The 21,928-nt window shown below is 36.7% G+C and overlaps 1 protein-coding gene across 1 annotated transcript in view; it reads right to left on the bottom strand.

Moving 5' to 3' along the window:
- Positions 1-4,785: 4,785 nt before the first annotated feature.
- Positions 4,786-21,928, bottom strand: part of LOC136835096 (zinc finger protein 721-like) — a 153,678-nt gene continuing 136,535 nt past the window's right edge. The window contains exons 6-9 of the mRNA XM_067098274.1: positions 21,448-21,576; positions 19,638-20,183; positions 16,308-16,369; positions 4,786-15,566 (exon numbers count right to left, since the gene is read on the bottom strand). Coding sequence (XP_066954375.1) covers positions 14,568-15,566; positions 16,308-16,369; positions 19,638-20,183; positions 21,448-21,576 — 1,736 coding nt within the window. The 3' untranslated portion in view covers positions 4,786-14,567. The remainder of the gene's footprint in view (positions 15,567-16,307; positions 16,370-19,637; positions 20,184-21,447; positions 21,577-21,928) is intronic.

Genomic DNA, 21,928 nt, shown 5'->3' with positions numbered 1-21,928 from the left:
ATGATATCTTTTCTAACACTCCATTAATGGCAATAGCAAAGAGGGTGACACTAAGGACACTACCCTGAGGAACTCCCTCTTCTTGTAAGAAAGGTCGTGATACATGATTCCCAACTCTTACCTATATATATCTTTCTGATAAAAACGAATTTATAAATCTGACCATTTTTCCTTTAATGTCCATCTTATACAACTGATTTTATAATACCATAACACCATGTGGTGTCATATGCCTTTTCCAAATCAAAGAAAACTCCTATTGCTTGGCTCTGTTTAGCAAAACCTTGTTGTATTGGGTTGGAGAGCCTGAGCAAGGGATCTAAAGTAGATCTAGTTTTCCTAAAGCCAAACTGGAATGGAGAAAACAATTTGTTTGTTTCTAAGTGCCATACAAGTCTGGTGTTAATCTTCTTTTCCATCAGCTAACAAACACAACTGGTGAGAGCTATTGGTCTGTAGCTGCTGGGTAAAGAAGGATCCTTGTTTGGTTTCTTCACAGGGAGGATTAATGATAATTCCCAGCTCTTACGAATAATACCGATTTCCCAGATTTCATTTATTATATCTAAAAGAAATTTCTTTGACTTTTCTGGGAGATGTTTCAGCATTTCATAGAGTATTTTATCTTCACCAGGGGCTGATGGTTTGGTATTCTGCAGGGCATCTTTGAGTTCCTGCAGTGTAAATTTTGCATTATATGGTTCAAAATTATTTTCACTTAAATCAAGAGAAATCTGGGCATTTCTAATGTCTTGGAATTCTACAGAATAGTTCTCACTACTCGATATTCTCGAGAAATGTTCTCCTAATTTTTCTGAGACCCTCTCTGGTTGGGAGATTAGGTCACCATTTATCTGAAGGGTAGGCAGAGGTTCAGGGACAAACTTGCCATTTAGCTTTTTAATTTTCTTCCAAATCATTTTGGATGGTGTTTTTGAGCTAATGCCATTAATGTAGTACATCCATGACTCTCTTTTGGCTTTTTTAAAATATTTATTTTGCTTGGCCACAGCACGTTGGTAAATAACTTTGGCTTAGGCAGTTCCATTTCTCTTATACTTTTTGTAGCATTTTCTAGTGATTTTTCTCATACTACTTAAGGTTTTGTTCCACCAAGGAACAGCTGGTCTAGAGGGCTTCTTTTTGTTGTTGGAATAGAGGCAATTACACTGTTGATGGTGGTGTCATTGTATTAATCGTATACCGCTGAGATGGCTGGAAATGATTTTACATTCTTGTCCTTGAGAACAGACTCACTAAATTTCTTCCAGTCTGCTTCATCTACCTTCCATTTGGGAGGTGACTCAGAGGGCTGATTCTTAACTGTTTTTATATGAATTGGGAAGTGGTCACTCCTATTTGGATATTCATTTACTGACCATTCATAATCAACGTGAACACTAAATGAGCAAAAGCTCAGATCGATAGCCAAATAAGTATTGGAGTAGATGTTATAGTAAGTCATGGCTCCATTACTGAGTATAGTGATATTATGATCATCCATAATATCCTCCAACATCCTACCCTTGGCATCTGTCATGTTCCCACCCCATATGAGGTTGTCAGCATTAAAATCACCAAGGAGGACGAAAGGAGTAGGAAGCTGATTGATCAGTAAATGAATATCATTATAAGTGAAATCCAAATCAGGAGGAAGATAGATGGAGCAAACTGTAATTTGCTTGTCTAAAATGAAAGTTACTGCTACAGCTTGAAGATGAGTATTAATTGATAGCAAGGAGTGTTGCAACGATTTATGCGCAATAACTGCTGCACCTCCCTTGGCTCCATCTCCGATTGGTGGTGGAGAATTATATATGCTGTAATTTAACCCAGGATTATATTGTGTGCTTCCAAGCTCCATCTCCGATTGGTGGTGGAGAATTATATATGCTGTAATTTAACCCAGGATTACATTGTGTGCTTTCAAGCTTAGTTTCCTGGAGACACATAATACCTGGGCTATGGTCATGGAGCAGTACCATCAGATCTTCACTTCGAGCCCTAAGACCTCTACAGTTCCCTTGTAGTACTGACGTGAAAACTATTTTTTTGGACTTGGTGGAAGGCTCTCTGAATGGAGCCTTCTCACTGACTCTCTTTTGTTTATGAGTATTATCAAGAGATGATTTCGAAAGGACTGGTCTTGACAGGTTTGGTTTATTATCTGTTGATTTACTGGTGTCATTTTGTTTCCCTTTCTTGTCAATTTGTTTAAATTCAGGCTGGGGTTCTTGCACCGAGCTTAGTACTTAGTATCTATTACTAAGTGATGCATGTTGAATTGGAGGAGAGGATTAGGGGGAACGTCTCCTCTTTGGTGCTTTTGCTCCTCAGTCTCCATTAAATCAGGCTGAGACTCTGCCTGAGACAATTCCAAAGTGGTTGGGTTAAGTGCCATCTTATCCTCCTAGGAGGCTTGTGCTCTAGCCTCAACAGGCCGAGCACCTGACCCACATGGCTGGGCCACTATCACAGGGGTTGATGCACCTGATACATTAGAGGGTGCTGCCACTGCACGCCTAGTGGTAGATAGGGGTTGTGGCTTAAGAACTTCAGCATAGCTCCTAGGTTGTTGTCCTAATTGTCTTTTTGCAAAACCGATACTTATATGCTCTGCATTGGCTTCTTTTAGTGTAGACAGTTCATATTTCTAGATTTCACAATTTTTGTTATTGGATTTATGTTCCCGTTGACAATTACCACATTTTGCTTTTCTATTACATTCTTCATCGTGGTGGACAACAGAGCAGTTTCTACAAATTTTAGCATTTTTGCAGTTTTTTGACTTGTGGCCAAACTTAAAGCAATGAGAGCACTGCATTGGTCTTTGCTAGAAAGGACGTACTCTTACCCTTCCATTTTCAAATATGACATGAGAAGGTACTTCAGAGTCTACAAAGGTTAAAATGATTATGTTGGCAATAGCTGCCTTTTTCATTCTCCAAACTGAAGTGGGACTCATTTCTAGAATTTCTTCTACTGTCATGTCATAAAGGACTTTATCAAATAGTACTCCTCTCCCATAACTAAACCTTAAGTGGGGCTTGATCTTCGTAATCATTTCATCATTTTAGTGTCCAACAAGGTCAGCATATATGCTTGGGTTGTGGATTTGGCATGAATAAGAACGGTATTCTTCCCAAAACGAGAAATATCACCGCTCTTTATTCCTCCCACCTTTTTCTCAAGAAACCTGGAAAATTTATAGCAGTTATAAATTTCCTCCTTGGCTGAAGCTACCGCCCACATAGGAGGTTTAGGAGTCCTTACTTCTACATTTTGGTTTCTCTCTGGTTTATCCTGAACCCATGTAGACGGCACATAAACGTCCATGTCTTTGGGAACTTTGTCTGATAAGGCTCCTCGTACTGTAGCTTGACCTATTTGTATGGCACTTATCATACTACTAGCTTTTAGAGCCTCATCATGGCTACTAAAGGTAACCCACGCTTCCCATTTAGATTCAATATCAGTAAAGTTCATCCTGATTTCTACAACAGTTCTAAATGATTTCAGAGCTGTCAAGATCATTTCATAATCACAACAGACTGGTAAGTGTTCGATATGGAGCATTCTCAAATTTTTCGTACAACCTGGCTGTGTTGAGGATTTAATTTTGGATGAAGATTTCTTAGAGAAGTCCGAGTCCTTGCTTGAAGTCGTCATCAATGAAGCATGGCTAGAGGGCCCAGGGGAGGGGAAGTCAGGAGGGGGACAAGGATATTTGTTATTACTGCTTTTTGTCAATTTCTTTTTGGAGAAGTCATCAACACTTGAGAAATTTCAGCCTCCAAGGTGGGTGCAGAGGTCATCTGTGCTAGAACAGCACCATCACAAGAACCAGAGTTACTTGAATCCTTATAAATGCTAGCCATAAAGATTTGAGAGAGGTAAAAAAAAAATTAATAATAAACCTGAAAACCTTAAAAAGATATCAGCCTTTCATGGGTTTATTCTTCCACCAATGGCACAAGTGAGAACTGACTCCCAAATGTCCTCATCCCTACCCTACCCCACAGGGGATGACACAACATGATTATAGTGGGCCAAGTGTACGCCAAACCCGCTTGCTAGGACCGAAGGTATTACGAGAATACTATCATCCCCACTCTAATCGTGTTATGGGCAAGCCGGATAGAATGCTGAGAGTCCTATCCCAGAACCGGACATCCCTGGAATCCGTGGTCCAGCCCTAAAGAATAGTTCCACCTGATATCTCTAAGGTCCGAACATCATCGGGCAGCTGATGGTCCTACCACAGTTCCCACTTTTTAGCTTCGGATATAAACCCAATACCAGTTATGATATCTTTTCCTGTTTCCCAGGTCCAATAAATTTTAGCAAAAGCGGGAAATTCAACAAAAAATTATTTCAAATGAAAATATAATGGTATATGGGACTCTTGGACTCAATCCCGGGAACAGATTCCTGGGGTTCAAGAGTCCCTCACCACGTCAAGGTGGTCCCAAATCGAGGGGGATTTTCCTGTGTTGTAAGAGGATTTTGAAACGATATTTACTGTACAGGTACGTATTTTAAGATAGTACTAGTACTGTATAGAGCATCTAAAATGCATGGGTAGTTTAGAACAACGGAACACGTACCTCCAAACAGAGTGCAAGGTTTGTTACGGCATGCTAATATTTTCGTGATTACGTACAAACACATTTATGATAAAAAAAAATTATTTACTACAGTAAGTTCTTGGTTTATGTTATTTTGTGGTTAGTTCTCAACATCTCCTATAAATTTATTAAAAAATTCTTGTGCCATCATTCTCTCTCTCTCTCAGTATACATATACTGAGAAAACACAGCAAAATATCTTTAACATGTTATTTCACTTCCAGAATCTATTCATAATGTATTGATCTAATCACCATAAAAAATATTCAAAATCCGAATTTCATACGTAGGCTCCAGTAGCAATTTTTCTCTGACGACGTAATCTCTTGTGTGTGTCTCTCTCTCATATATCAGTACTGTATTGTATATTCTTTAATAAAAAATATCAATTACTGTACCATAAGCATAAAAAAACACGAAAATAAAGAAATCCAGCAATTCATGACAGATTGACGTAGGTAGCACTGCCATATTTTTCTGCTTTATCTAATTTATTGTACCGTATTCCATTACAAGTTTAGTTGACTATGATTATCACACATATTATAACAGTACACAAGAGAGTATTTCATCACTGTTGATGTTTCATCTCTAATCACCGTAAAAATATTTAAAATCCGAATTTCATTCGTAGGAATCTCTCAACATTCCCATCCCAGCCATAGTTTCAGTGCCTTTAGTTCTCGCTGGGGTCCCCAGCAAGTTACTGTGCTTTGATGCACGTATAAACACTTCAGTTCCCTCTCTCTCTCTCTCTCAAACAGTATACATATTACTTTAATGGAAAAAAGCAGCAAAATATCAATGAAACGTTATTTCACTTGCAGAATCCATTTATACTGTGCTTACACTTCGACGCAAAAACCAGTTTCTCTCTCTCTCTCTCTCTCTCTCTCTCTCTCTCTCTCTCTCTCTCTCTCTCTCTCTCTCTCTCTCAATTAGTATAATATCATTTAATAAAAAAAAAAAACAGCAAAATATCAATGAAACATTATTTCACTTACAGAATCCATTTATAATGTGCTTAGACTTCGATGTAAAAACCAGTTTCTCCCTCAATCAGTATAACATCATTTAATAAAAAAACCCAGCAAAATATCAATGAAACATTATTTCATTTACAGAATCCATTTATAATGTGCTTAGACTTCCATGTAAAAACCACAGTTCCCCCTCCCCCCCTCTCTCTCTCAGTATACATATACAGTATTTTAATGAAAAAATACAGTAATTAGTGAATAAATAGTGTTGTTCTATGAAAAAAGCAAATTAGTGATAATTTTAGAGATACGGCCCAAAGAAAAATCTGCAAATCAGTGAAGTCTCCCCCTGCAGACAAGTGGATAATGTGTTCCACAAACATCCATGACAAAGTGAACCGTGGTAATGTTGTAAGATGACTTTGAAATTATATTAAAGGGCTTTAGGATGATAGTTTAAGGTATATTTGATGTTTGAACTATTAAAATAGGCAGTTACAAGCATTTTTAGAGGGGGGTCTTTGGTGTTTGAACTAATAAAGCAGGCAGTTATAAGCGCTTTTAGAGGGTTGTTCCATCTTGTCACAGATTTTTGCTTAACACTGGTGGTTGTGGTCCCTAACCCCTGCGATTGCCAGTGACCCACTGTATATACAAGAATGGAGACAACAGGTGAGTCAGCCAAAGTATAAAGTATACAGAGAGTAGGAGCAGGAACAAACATGACAATCCAACACAATTTATTCTGAACTATTTCACATTCACATGAATGCATCATCAGGGATCTAGAAGTTATAGTTAATAAAAAATATAAACTGGCAAGTTGTCTAAAAAATTACTTTTATATAAAATAAAAGTGAAAAATACATATATACATAAACAAAAATACATTAAAGTTTTACATAAATTGCACAGGAAATGAAACCACACAAACTGACAAAAAAATACAATGAAAAATTACATAGTTATGAAATATTGGAGGAGCACTCGGGTTGACCCACCATCACAATAGATAAAAAAAAACTAAAAACATATATGAATATAATAGGTTAAAAAAGGTACAGGGGGTTGAAAGTAGACTGGGTGTTTGAGTTGGAGTTTTTGCCCAAAGTAATAAAATCATCATACTTAATTAGACTTTTACATTTTTGGCATGATCACACACACAGGACTATTCATGGATGGATAGTGAACATTCAGTACAAAAGCTAGCTCCCCTATGGCAGTCTAATCACACCCTCATCATCCTCTTAGAAGAACCAATGTAAGTACCCAGACTGCATCTGAGACGAGAATGTTTGTATACTATACCAGAGCATATGAGAGGACAAAGACAATCTTTGAATCTAAATAGAGCCAACTGTAAGTGGATTAATAAGTTTAGCATTTTAGTGGCCAATGTATTTATACACAATGTTGGACAGGCAGCTTAGGAGCATAACTTTTTTGGCATTATTGAAAGCTCTGTATTAAGAATTTTGTAAATAATCCTGCTGACGAGCTTGGATTATTTGCAAATGGAGTGAAAGGTAAGAAAGAATGATTAAACCAGCTGACCCTCGATTTCATGAATTCCACAAAGAATCCCTATGGATAGATACGAATCTTAATTACAGGTTAATTACATTTTTAAGAGCCCCTGCATTTATATTTGGCCCTGTTTTCTATTACTATCACAAATGGTAATTACTGATGCTATAGAAAGCCATTCTTTGCTGAAGGCAATACTCGAGGTCTAGAGAATACGAGGTCTACCCATCCGCGACCCAAAATAAGACCTTTTCCGTGTGGCTTAGGTTATGACGTCAGGCCTTCTGGAGGCTTTAGCCGCACCCAGGTCTCTTTGACCACGACCTAGGTGGCAAGGATAAGCACAAACACCATTTGCTTACAAACACGTGCAGTGTAGAGATCAGCAAGAAATACTTCTGCCTTATTTTTTATTTTTCAATATCTATCAAAAAGTTCATTTCATTTATCTGATAATGAAGCTCCATTTCTGGAAAAGATGGTAACTCCCTGCATCAGGAATTAACCCTCTGCAATGCTGTCTTGTTTACCAGATGAAGAATATGAATCACCAAAACAAAACGCTGAAAGTGGCCCGGTTGTTGAAACTAGAGAAACAGAAAAATTTTAATATGTGGCTTCAGTCCCCACAAATTTCCACACAACAGCTTTCTTGGATCAGACGTGCCAGTTGGTGGTGATTCTTGGACTGATGCTATAAGTAGGGGAGAAGAAAAATTAATGAAACTGAGGATTTTCTAAGGAAATTGAAAGTGAGGTAAAACTTTCCAAATGTCACAGTGGGGAAAAACCTTTAAAACCAGGCAAAAGGACTACAGGAATATTAACACTAATCATTGCAAAGTTCGTCTCGCCTTCTGTTAATATAATTTCAAATTTTGTCTGTTGTAGAACCTTTTTCAGGATGTGAGATCTAGGTAGGACAATCACTCATTCTACAAAATTAAACAGTAAGTTGAAAAAACTAAGATGTCATAGAGATCAAACTTGTATGTGTACTTTAGTCATATATATTTGCCACTGTTTACCGACTTTTTGAAAATAAATTAAAGCAGTCTTTTTGTACAGAAAGGTGTAGAGGATTATCATTTTGTATACAGCATATTAATCTTAAAGTACGTAAAAAAAATGTTATTTATCCTTCTCCTTGTTTATAGAATTTTACCAGTAGGTTAATGTAGGGCGTTTGGATACAAGGACATAGTTGAATATAATTTTGTGATAAAATTAAATTTAAAGGTATGTAATAAGTATTTCATTTATCCTTTCTATTGTTTATATACTTTACAGTATTTGTTGGCCGACATGCATATAATTTATTCCTTTGACATAATTTCAGTCAATAAATAAAATTGTTTACTGCCGCACATTTAACAATAAAATAATATAGTACAAATAAACCCCAAATATTAATCACTAAGCTTAGTGAGAGCCTGAGGGTACGGCCACACCGCAAGCGGCGAGCGGCGCGGCATACCGCCAGTTATGAAACTTAACAATTCTTATGTAGGCTACTGCAGGTGGTCACGTTGGCGGAGTGGGGCGATTTTCCACCTCGCTAAACCTTGATGCTCCTCACACATTATGCGGCACATTTCAAAAAACGCGGATTTCCGAGCATTTTCCCTCAGGAGAACTGGGCTCTCTGAAGTTTGTTACAGGTTTATCCAGCCTCTCTTCAAGTTTGCTGAGCAGTATATCGAACAAGCCCTGGCTCATTCGAAAATATTCATAAAATTTGTCATCGTACATTCGAAACTGTTTACTTAGATTATTTAATTCACTCCATTCCATTCTTCTCTTCTTAAAACAATGAATCCTATTTTCTTTTTACTGGCATTTCATCAAATTTCACGAAAGTATTTTCAAATAAAAATAATTTTCTTGACAGACTTGATGGTGGCAGGACACTGCAATCATGTTGTCTAGACCCAACAAAATGTGTCTCTTCTGGAGGTTTGAGTTTTTTTTTTTTTTTTTTTGAGAGACAAAAAGACAGCCGTCAGCTCCAGGAAATTGGTATGACAATTCCTCAAAGGAGCTGACCACCTCCCTGACACCTGACGATCCTCCCAGTGTTCTCCCCAACCTGTCAATGAGACAGCTGTGTGTATTGTCACATACAGACGGAGGATTCAGGGTGACAAGTTTCGCCAGAGATTCATTCCGGGTCCAAGGCCGAAGTATCTCCACAACTTTTTGAATCTTCTGATGAGGTCGGTCTCGCATCTTTTTTCTTGCATGTGATGGCCAGAATTTTTTCACATTTTTAGTTGCAGTCTGAGTATTGGATCTATTACTGATGCGAACGGCAGCAGGCCCATCATATGTTCTAATTGCCGTCTGGAAACCCTGGGCTGTGCAAGGAACCTTTTGAGGACTTGCCTTATTCTGTTTTAAGTATGATGGGGAGAGACAACAAGCCATAGTTCCAGCCACTGAAAGCGTCTCCGGGCGTGAAGCGGGATTTATTCTAATTTATTATTAAACCTTTTGATTGCAGTCTGTTGACCAATGCTCTTAGGTTTTCTCAAGCACTCTTTTCTTGTGGGCCCCAAGATCAACCAGTTGTCTAGGTAGGCTATTAGTTGTATTTCCTCTTGTTTGAGTTTTCGAACAACTACCGTTGCTAATTTTGTAAAAAATTCTTGGGGCAATGTTTAGCCCAAAGGGCACGACTTTGAATCTGTACATAGCTTTCCCTATCCGGAACCTTATGAAGGGGCGGAAGGGAACGGCGATGGGGACGTGCCAGCATGTATATTTCATATCTATAGAAGGTGTCCAAGTCGCTTTTGGAATGATTGAACATACTTGGGCAACAGTAGTTATCCGAAACTTTTGGCAAACATTGTGCTTGTTTGATGCTGATTGGTCGAAGATCACTCTACGTTCGGAGGAATCCTTTTTGGGAACACTGAAGAGACGTGTTTGGTGGCGAATATAAAGGTTACATGAGATGCTGGTTACACTGTCTTCTGTCCTCAGGTCACTGTGCTTCAGATGTTCGTACTAAGAACACAAGCACCACCTTATTCCTAAAATTACTTTAATTTTACTAATTTCTCATAGTCTTCCTACTTCCTTCATATCTTCTTTCATTTCTTATAAACCAGTCTGCCTTAACTGACACTCCTTTTCTATTTGTCCGATTTTACAATGATTGAAGGGTCCTTAATTTATTTTGATTTTATGTAAACCAACGGGTTAGGGGTTGCTGATCCACAGTAAACAAAATAAAATCATCCACAAATAGTTACGAATCTTACATATAATACAGACAAAAAATCTAATTCTACAAATTTAATGTTTTTACATTGTTCAGTTCTCATTCTCCTATTTCTTTTGTGCAATCTGGTTCCTATGTATATGTAACTTTCGATTTAATTCAACCACTTTGTTGGCTAACAGGAGTACTTTTCGAATTACGGTGTATATCACTGCACGGTTTCATATCTTACACAGTAGCTTCAAATTCAAAGCCACTAAAAGATGACAGCTCATTTGGGGCTGTCAACAGTTCTCCTTCAGGCTGGAGCTAATATGTGAGCTCAACATACAACAGACTGTAATGCAGAAGGTTATACTGCTAACTGGTATTACTTCCAGTAAACCACTACAATACTCACACATTCACTTTGTCATGCATACATTGCTTATGATGTAAGCATTTGATTTTGACAGTCATTATCAAATAAAATAACACTAAAATCATTACTTTTCTTGATTCATACTTGTATTATCATGTAGTATTAAGTGAATTTCAAAAAGGAAAAACCTATCCATAAAGACAAAAAAATAATTAACAGTTTACAAGAAACAATACTGCATATGAAATACAAAAATAGTTAAAAACGCAATTCAGTGAAAGTTATGACAAACAATCTTATTACATGAGGTGACAAATTATCCAAGATCTGTTAAAACTCAACAGTACAGGAACTGTCATGAATGTTAGAGTACAATGAAAGCTCAAATTTAATTCATTGAAATTTTCCACATGCAATCTTATTAACAGAAGAAGCAACAAATTTAGCAATATCTGTTTCAATCAAAGTACACAAAAACTCATACATCTCAGAGATTATGGGAGAAAACCTTTGAAAATATAACTGAATTATATAAAAATAAAATGACAAATCTTATCACTGCTGAAGTCAAAGCCTACTAAGGGATTCAGAGCCGATGAAACAGTTTTTCAGCAACACCTTTTTATCAAAGCATCGGATAAAGGTGAAAGTTGGATAGTGTATATTTTATAACCCTACCTAATTTTTGCAAGTATTATTTAGTACCTAAGTTCGATAGTTTTGATATTTATTTATAGAATAAAATGAAGTCGCCGATATGACGTCCATCCACCAGGTAGGCGGTGAATGGATATGCATACAGTCTAGGCTTCAACATATTCGATAATGGCCAGCAGGATATGGAATTGTTCCCGTGGTTGCAAGATTGCATTTGTACTACAGCTTGCCACTTTGCATACAAGCGACAGGACCCATGGCAAGATTTACTATAGAGTGAATAGGTAATTATTTTTATCGTAGGTAGTAGTTACTTGGCCACCGGAGAAGTGTGGTCATGAGCTGTTAGACAATGCCGTCATTTTGAGGAGAGCAGTGGAATTCGGATAATATCCATGAGAGCGTGGAAGGAACCAATCATCACTGACATCGCCAGCGACGGTAAGGACGGGGATGAGATGATGACCTCTTCCTCGGGATTGACGATGAAGACGTTTTGTACATAAATTATGTATAGTGTCAGACGTTTTAGTTGTACATCTAAAACATATTTATTAAAGCATAATGATTATAACAATATGTTCCTCATTCAAACTGATTTCAATATATTTTCCTTTCCATGCAGATCAATATAAATCGTGTTACATTTGACTGATATTAAGTAGGTAAATAAGAGTTTACCCTCAAAATCTTGACTCCTACCATTACCTTTTATTTGCAACGGGCAGGCTATACGAGCGCTGTTTAGGGTGCTGTATGATATAAATAAAATAAAAAAAACAAAGAAAAATAGCAATGGCTTACATTAACTAAAATAAAACAATGGCGTTGATCTTTGGACCTCTAACAATTGAGGGAATGAGGTATCACTGCTTTTCATTTGAATTCTACTTCTAGTGACCGCTCCTAACTTGCTCCAAATAGAAGGCTATAGTGTCGAAACCTGAGGTAAGACAAAACGGATGGTCTTTTTGTATTCCCGCCCTTAATAGCTGTAGATCTAACAAATGAGCTACAGACAAGTTCATTATGTGGATGGATTACATACATTGAATTAATTATTTGTAAGGTAGAAACAATATAAATACCAAACCTCCACAAAATAATAATAATAATAATAATTATAATAATAATAAAATTATTGAGAATGATAATGCTATCAAGGGGACGATGACAAATCCTGCTCGCCATCACTGATATCGCTGGAGGCCAGGATGGGCATTAATATCAATTAGTGAAGTATGTCATCGGCAAGTGGGCAGAGTCACAGCGAAGAGACGTTTCCCCATAAGTATGCAAACTTCTTTTCACTGTGGGTGGAGCCTCATGATGTTGTAGATTAACGTCACAACTTTGTTCAAAACCCCTACCTGCGATTTTGATGACTCTGGAATAGGAAACACTTTTACTCTGATAAGTACCAGAACTATTGAACTTAGGTACTAAATAATACTTTCAAAAATTAGGTAGGGTTCAAAAATATACACTTGCCAACTGTCACCTTTCTCCGATGCTTTGATAAAAAGGTGTTGCCCAAAAACCGTGTTTCATCGGCTCTGAATCCCTTAGCAGACAAATCATCAAACAGTGTCATATTAACAACTTTGTCCTCATGTGGTTCATGTTACCTGGTCAAAATAAGCACCCAAAGATACAATCTTTTGTCCTCAAACGGCATTGTACTCAAAAGGTTAACTAAGATATATCTTGTAGGAGTTGAATTTCAGAAAGAATTAACCATAATGTAAACAAATTTCTCCTAAATTTATGTATTTTTCTTTTCAAATGTTGATTACAGCTTTAAAACTACTGTAATATCTTCTCAGAGGAAGGAAAGTGCAGTGAAATGAAGTTTCCAATTATTAGGACTCCAACAGATTAGGAAAGAGCACTACCAAAGTTATTTATGTTATAAACCAAAATAGAATCACTTCGTCTGAGATGGAAGTTTTGCATTGCTAATAAGGAGGAATGATGACAGTCTGTAATGAATTACACGACTATAAACAATAAGTAAGCAAATTGCAAACGCTAGCCCCCAAAATCCAATGTTAAAAATTAAAACAAAGATACTTTGATATCCTTGACTTACAAGTAGGCTTGGAATCTCCAACACTATGTACATTTACGTTCACAAACATAAATGATGTGGCCTTAGCAAGGTCCTGTTTGATCTCATCTCAACAAAGGAAGTTTTCTCTTTTTCGAAGAGGCAGAGATCCTCTTGATAGTTTCTTTGAAACAGTAAGGTATCATACTTTTATGACCTGCACAATGGGGAGTGGAGAAGAAACAGAAAGAAATTTATAGTGAGATTTTGTAGACTCAGCGGGCTTGAAGCACCTTCCAACGACGATTATACACAAGAACATAGCCTTTATCATCATCCATGAAGATCGCACAGGAGAGGATGGTGAATGATTTCCAAGTACTCTCCTGGTGGAAAAGAAAAGGTTTGCCGACTCCTGGTTCCTAGTAAAACTGACTGGTACTCCACTGAAACAGATGTGTAAAATACAAAAAAGCCAAGAGGAAGAAGTGCTTGAAATGGAATTCCACACTAATACTTTCTTTATTTGTCGATGGGAAATACCACAAATGTATGGAGAACAAAATTCACATCCCATTAAGAAGGTGAAAATTATAGTTATAAGCTATTTCTTAGTCTGGCGAATTTTGAGATTTAAGTTTTACAAAGAGAAAAAAAGAAGTTCCTTCTCAGCACAATATTTTCCCACAGTCAGAGACTAGGTTCCTTGGTACCTGCCCTGTATAATTTGTATTCTTCTGAAGGGCATTTATATATACACTACTCTTCTTTATTTTCAGCCTTACACATAAAAGGTTTATCGTGACCTCGCTGTGCATCTAATTACTCATATTAGATCGGCTGTTTTTCCTGATTTCCTTTCTTAGAAAATGCTTCATGCCTCTCTGAAAATGTGCTTCCACTCTGCCTGAGTTGCCGTACTTTATTATGGGAATATTCTTTTAGATAATGTTCTTTATTTAAAGCCAGGAATGGTGCTTTCTCTGCTAGTTGTCAGTTGAACGCTTATATTTAATTTTGATCTTCTTCAGATTTGTGAAGCAAGTTTTTTGGAAAATATGCCTTGCCTCTTTCCCTATGGCTTCTCTCCAGCGTAAATTTATGAGTTTGTTAGTATTATCTTCCCACAATCTCAAGCATGAATCTTCATATGAATTGTAAGATCATGTTCCAGAGAAAATGCTTTGCCACATTCTCTACATGCAAATGACACCCTGATTGTGTGAACCTTTCTGTGAGATGTCAAACCACTTTTCCGAGTAAAAGATTTCCCGCACTCTCTGCATGCGAACGGCTTTTCTCCCGTGTGAATACTCATATGGTTTGTGAGCGTATTTTTTAATGAAAATGCTTTCCCACATTCACTGCACGTAAATGGCTTTTCTCCAGTATGAATCCTCATATGATCTCTGAGAATGGGCTTCCGAGAAAATTTCTTCCCACATTCTACGCATGTGTATCGCTTCACTCTCCTGAGAGCCCGACGAAGTTCCACAGAAGATGAATTCCGATTTCTAGTGCCTCTGACTGACTTTACTCCAATGCAAATTCTCATGTGATTTTTGAGATGTCTTTTTAGGGCAAATGCTCTACCACAAACAGTGCAAGGAAAGGGTTTTTCTCCAGTGTGAGTCAGCATGTGCCCTCTAAGGTGACTTTTTTGAGAAAAGGTTCTCCCACATTCTGCACAAGTGAATGGCTTTTCTCCAGTATGAACCTTCATGTGCTTTGTAAGGTTACTTTTCTCAGAAAATGCTTTTTTGCATTCCCCACATCTGTATGGTTTCTCCCCATTATGAATTCTCATATGAACTGTGAGTTTATAATTCCTAGAAAATGTTTTTCCACAAAGTTTGCATCCAAAAGGCTTCGCTCCAGTTTGACTATTCTTTTCTTCAGTATCGACTTCCATTTTGCATTCTAGTAAATCCTTGTCATCCATTGCCATATTAATCTCACTTGAATATTTCGTGTCACCTTCTTCATACTTGCAACATTCCTCTGGCTCTGTCTTGACTTCAATGAATGGACCCAAAAACAAGGAGCTTTTATTAGTGACTTCACTACTGTCAAACAAATTCCATATTATCATGATTAACTGGAGGGGGAGATAATGAATCTTCCATTTCCCTTTTCAAACGAAATTCTAAGGAAAATTCTGGATTCATTTTTGTTTATTTTTTACAGTTCCAATATCTTATTACTTAAAATGAACAGCAGATTCAAGTCTAACTTTGCATTTTATATAAAAAATCTTGCACAGTACATACAATTATCTTTTGTTTGTCCGAATTTTTTTTTAACCCCCTTTTTCCATTTTTTACTTTTAACCACTACTCTATGATTTTGCTTTGCATTTAGGTGCAATCCTCAGTAATCTTACCCCATTTCAAAATATAATAATAATTTAAGATGCAGCTGAAACATAAGCCAATATATATTTCCTTCCGAACCAGTTTTAAGTTTCCTGCAACTGAAGATATTCTTTTTAACAGATTCATTCCTTAAGAAATGCCTCTTCAAAAGACTTCTATTGAGATGCTCAGCGCACCTTGAAATTTCCCTTAACTGATCCTTTATGCCAACTGTATTACACTGAAACAAATCAAATGCTTGAATTTTTTCACTGAGTACAAAATGATAAGCAGAAATTAATTAGTTGAATGGAAATCTAAAGCAAAAGAGCTTATTAATAATAGCCTGAAAAAATACCTTGTAAATTACTAAAATGGCAATATTTTATAGAAGTACAACATCATTCCATTGTTGGCGGCATAAATCTACTATTTAAAACTTTTTTTTTTTTTTCGAAGTAATGGTACAATATTTTACTGTCTCTTCCACTTAAACAGGTATGGTAACACTCACATACAGAGAATTCTAACACCTTGACGACAAAAATTGATGATGGCTTGTGGAGGGGGGAGGGAGAATCTGAAATGAAAGATTGCAATGCAGTTAGGGAACATGATATGAAAACGTAAAAAAAATTACTAAGTTAAATTCAAAAGGTTCCAATAAACCTTTCAGGCTTATCTCAACTGGAGCAAGCATTGTCCACCCACAGGATCAAAGGATCCCTGAAGTAACCACATAATTATAATAATCCATATAATCTTCCATCCCATTCAGATCAGTAAATCTTCCTAGATTAACAAATTATAAACACCTTATTAACACATCAAAAGCCAAGAACAGAAAATGGAAGGGAGGGGGCAGTATAAGAATCATATGGTGTAAGAGTACAGGAGGAGTATACAGTAAATGCTTACTTTTCTGTGGTTAAATTGTATTTAACAGCATATTCTCTGGAAATGCCCTGGACAACATATATAAAATAAATAATGAAGGTAAATTGAGTGGCAATTTCAAGAGAGACAAAAGTCTTCAAATTAGGACCAATGATTTCGTACTGTAGAAACTTGAGTAGCTACTAAGACCACCAACGCTCTAGGCACAGTCCTGGTAGTAAGTACTATATTTCCCCCATATAAGTACTTACGACAATAACATAATAACAACCAGTCTAGCATTGATTTATCTTTAATTGATATTATCACATTTCAACCAGTGAGATTTCCATGAGGTAACATAACATCATTACTAGAAAAGTTTAGATACAATTAGAGATATTTCCACATACTGACTCATTCAGATAACATCTAGAAAGTGTTGGAGGATTGATCAACTCCCTCCTGAAGCATGGTATCAGCCAGCACTATATAAATAAACTGAAATATTTATGATATCGTAGCTTTTTTATATTATGTACACACACACACACACAACAGCAGATGACCAGCAACTTGAGAGTGAGTGATTGATTGATTATGAAATTTAGGTCTTGAAGACCAAGCGCCGGAACCCATCAGGATTATTCAGCGCCATAATGAAGGTGAAGTATATAATTTAATGATATGATTGATAGTGAATAGGAGAATGATGACATACTAGTAAAATTTAGCGTTAAAATATGAACGTAAAAAATGAAGAATGATATAGGATAAAACCAACAAAAAACAAATACTGTATATATTAAACTTTTATATCCAAAATATATACTTAGTATTTAAAATAAATATGACTAAAATCTTTATTAAATATTAAGATCACATCTCACTGAAATAACCAGATTCTTTCAGATAACCCATAAAGTTATCTACCTCAACGTAATCATTTAAAATTTCTAAAATAGTCGTCCCAGTTAGTAAGTACTTTGCCCTAAGGCGGTTAAATTTAGAACAGTGCACCAGCATGTGCTCAACGGATAGCTGACCACCATAGTGAGCACAAAGTGGGGCACTGGCTCCCTCTAAAATATAGCTACGAGTTCAGCGGGTATGGCCAATCCTAAGCCGTGTTAGGATGATCTCAAATCATCTGTTACGATAACACTCGAACTCCAAAAATCGATACTTTTTCTAATGTTTCTCTACTTCCTATTTGTGGATAAAATGGGGGAAGTCCATCTCTGCTGCCATTTTGTACGAACGTATTGTCTGATAACTGGACGCATATCCAAATGTGGCAACTTATTAGTTAAGAAATCACATCTTGCAGCATCCTTTGCTTTCGTTCCCTTCTAGACGAGTGTGCCCAGGAATCCAACAAAACTTTACTGATTGAGAGGAATCAATTGTCCTTGCTGGATGCGCTGGCTTCTCCCAGTTGACCAGTTTCATTCTGGCAATAATTTTGTCTTTTTATGGGCATACACTTTTTAGCGTTGATTTTACATTTATATATTGTTCTTTATTATTGTTTGTACTAAGTCTGCAAATATTCCATTAAGCTTGTTTGATATGTTGTTGCTTCTTTCTGGCAATACTGAACGTAATCCTGGGCCACAAAATCAATCACAGAAATATCGCATTTACATTGTATATATAGCAATGTCTGTGGATTACATGAGAATATAAAGGACTTGGATGTTGCTTCTATCAATTTTGATTTCCCCCTTTGTTCTGAAACTCTTGTCTGATTTGCGACATATTTCAGAACTATTAATTCCGGGGTTTAAGAAGGCCATTTTACTCAAGCGTAATGCCATTCCATGTGCCCATGGAATAACTCTGTAAATTAGAGAGGGTTTTCCGAATCTCATAAGCTACTGTATGAATGTGAATATCATGAACACAAGTGATTAAGCCTATGAAAGACTAATAAGGCTTCATGTTTTGCAAGCTATTGGAACCCAAATTTGGACAACTATATTTAAGGTTGCTTGCTTACCAAAATGGCAGCAGTTCGAGTAGCTGACTCAAAGGTTTTTTCCATTCCCAATGGTCATTATAATGCTCATCACACTGGATGGCTGGCCTCAGTTACTGACACACATAATCATGGTGTTGTTGCTCTATGTTTCTCCATCATTTCTGATTGTGCGCAGTTAAGGTATGAGCCCACATACGAATCTGCCAACCGTCTCGACCTTGCATTTCACAGATAATACAGGGATTGTATCTTGCGAAGGAAATTTGTCGGTGGGTTCATCTGATCGTTGTATGATTAGGTTAGTGTGGAGATGGATCAGGCTGTTCATATGTTAGCTTTTCAAGAGAGCTATACCTGAAATCCTGGGCCAACTGGGATGGTATTCACTATGTTCCTATTGAGCTCAAGTGGAGTGACACTTATAGAAAGTTCAACTATTAGTACCAAGTGTTTAATTGATCTCCTCAAGACTATTATCAAGGGGAGAATTCCTTCTAAAATCCTCAAGTTTCTTCTCAACAGTAAGCCATGATTTAATTCTGCATGTAAGCTTGCATTTTCTACTTGCCATTTGAGTGATGATTGTAAAGGGAGGATTTTCACATGTATGAAACACCATTTTTTTGCTAGCTTTTGAATTTCTTTGATGTGTACTGAGAACCACAATCTACTACCAAAATGTCTGTGAAAAATGACTTTTAACTTACTAATGACAGTCTGTATCTCTAGTTCTTCATTGGAGGGGTGGGTAGAGCTCTCGGTTAGCACGCTGTTGGCCCAGAATTAGAGGAATTTATTTCTGGTGATAGAAATTCATTTCTCGTCATAATGTGGTTCGGATTCCACAATAAGCTGTAGGTCCCATTGCTAGGTAACCAGTTGGTTCTTAGCCACGTAAAATAAATCTAATCCTTCGGCCAGCCCTAGGAGAGCTGTTAATCAGCTTAGTGGTTTGGTTAAACTAAGATATACTCAGTTTTAGACTTACTAATGCCAGTACCTCTAGATTTACTAATTACAGTTTGTACCTCTGAACTCTCCAAGGAGTTAAGCTCAAAATATGAAGAATAATAATCCACTAAAATCAAATAAGTGTTTTCTTCAACACTGAAAATATCCATAACAACTTTTAACCATGGCCGTGATGGAAAATCATATGATCTCAGGGATTCTTTTGCTTGCTTTTTACCATAACCGTTACAAATTTTGTAAAATGCAACATAGTTCTTCAACTCTGCACACACATTAGGCAAATACAAAATGTGACCATACCTGACTGTGGCATCTGTACCATTATGAGCATAATGAATCTGCGTCAACATAGATGACCTTACACAGGAATAATCAATAATGCGAGGATCCCTTATAATCACATCATTTTCAATAGAAAGCTCATCCTTAAATTTAAAATATGGTCTGATAATTTCAGGAACATTTTTACAATGACCGGCCCAACCACTAAGGATCATATCTGTCAAAGTTTGCAATTGTGAACGTTTCATAGCTTTCTGTCTAATGTATTCTACTGTCTCATCTGTCACAGAGATATTTTTACACATATGAATGCTACTAATGTCCTTAATTCAAGGATATTATACTTTATTTATCAGCTTGTGAAACAGTGTATGGTAAATACCTTAGTCCCGACTCAGCGTATCAGCAATGAACATCTTATTTCCCGGTTTGTTCTGAACGTTAACGCTAAACTTTTGAAGCTGGAGTAACATACTTTGCAGCCTTTTAGGGTATTTCAGCAAAGGTTTCTTAAAAATACTTTCTAAGGGTTTGTGGACAGTTTTAATATTGATCATTTTATCATATGTACTGCTCGAAATGCAAAGCTGCAATAACTCTGATTAGCATTTCTTTTTCTATTTGAACATATCTTAGCTCTTTACTCGTTAGTGTCTTAGGTGCATAAGCTACTGACTGACCATGTTGCATCAAAACTGCACCTAACCGTGACAATGAAGCATCAAGCTGTAAGGTTTAATCAGCACTTCTACCAAATTACTTCAGAAAGGGTTTCTACTATGAATTTCTTTACCTTATTAAATGCATCATTTTGACATGAATTCCACTGCCACACCACATTTTTCTTTTATAGATTTCTTAGGGGCCATGTTAAATATGATAATCTTGGGAGAAATTTGGAAAGATAATTGACCATTCTCAAAACTTTATTGAGCAATTTCATATCCATGGTTACTCTTAGAATGCTCTTATTGCTTCCACTTTTCTTGGATCTGCACATACAACATACTTAGTCATCAAGTGTCCGACACAAGTTACTTCTGGCACATGCAGCTTTATTTTGTCTTGGTTCAGTTTAATACCTTCCTTTCAGCACCTCTATAGCAATGCTTCCAAGTTTCTGTCATGGTCCAACACTGCTTCTTCAGGTATTGAGCCTTCTCTGAACACCAAGATATCTTCTGAAATAACCACTATTCCTTTGCATCCTTCTCTGATATTCCTCTGGTGCAAATGAAATACCAGACAGCATGCATTTCCTTCCGTATCTGCCAAACAGGGTATTAAAAGTGGTCAAGTATCTAGATTCTTCATCAAGCTTCACTTACCAAAACTCATTCTTAGCATCCAGAACACAGATCTTTGCTTGACCGAGACAGGGTAAAATGTTTTCAATAACTGGAAGCAGATAATGTGGTCTCTTGATAGCTGTATTCAAATCAGTAGGGTCTATACAAACTCTCAGATCATTTGATTTTGGTTTGGTGATCACTGCCATGCTAGAAACCCAATCAGTAGGTTCCAATACTTCTTTGATATAGTACCTTTCATACTCTCCAACTGTGCTTTCAATTTCTTCTGCAAACTGAAAGGTACCCTTCTAGGCACATGTATTGCTGGTGCAACTGTCTTGTCCACATTAATCTTACATAGTGTTCCTAACTCCCCTAAGCCTGCAAAGAGACCAGAAAATTCTTTCAGAATTTTACCTTTACTGATTACCGAGTTACCTTGGGAACAAATACCATTCTGATCATCCCTAGGATTAATATGTCATTTGCAAGGATTTTTTGAAAACCCATCCTTTGCCCATCAGAAACTATTATGGATGAAAATTTCCTCTAACCATCTGAAATTTTATCCTGTGCTGGTCTTCATTTTGAATACATGTTAGAGTTTCAAAAGCAATATTCATTTTATTATTGTTTTATAACTTTCAGCTCTACTGCATCACTGCTATAATCAACACATAATTTACATTTTGACTACCTAGTAAACGTTTCAACTCTTTCAAGGATATAACAT

This window comes from Macrobrachium rosenbergii, chromosome 54 (genome assembly GCF_040412425.1).
Source record: "Macrobrachium rosenbergii isolate ZJJX-2024 chromosome 54, ASM4041242v1, whole genome shotgun sequence".
Taxonomy (NCBI): domain Eukaryota; kingdom Metazoa; phylum Arthropoda; class Malacostraca; order Decapoda; family Palaemonidae; genus Macrobrachium; species Macrobrachium rosenbergii.
This window is presented reverse-complemented; position numbering and strand designations above follow the sequence as displayed.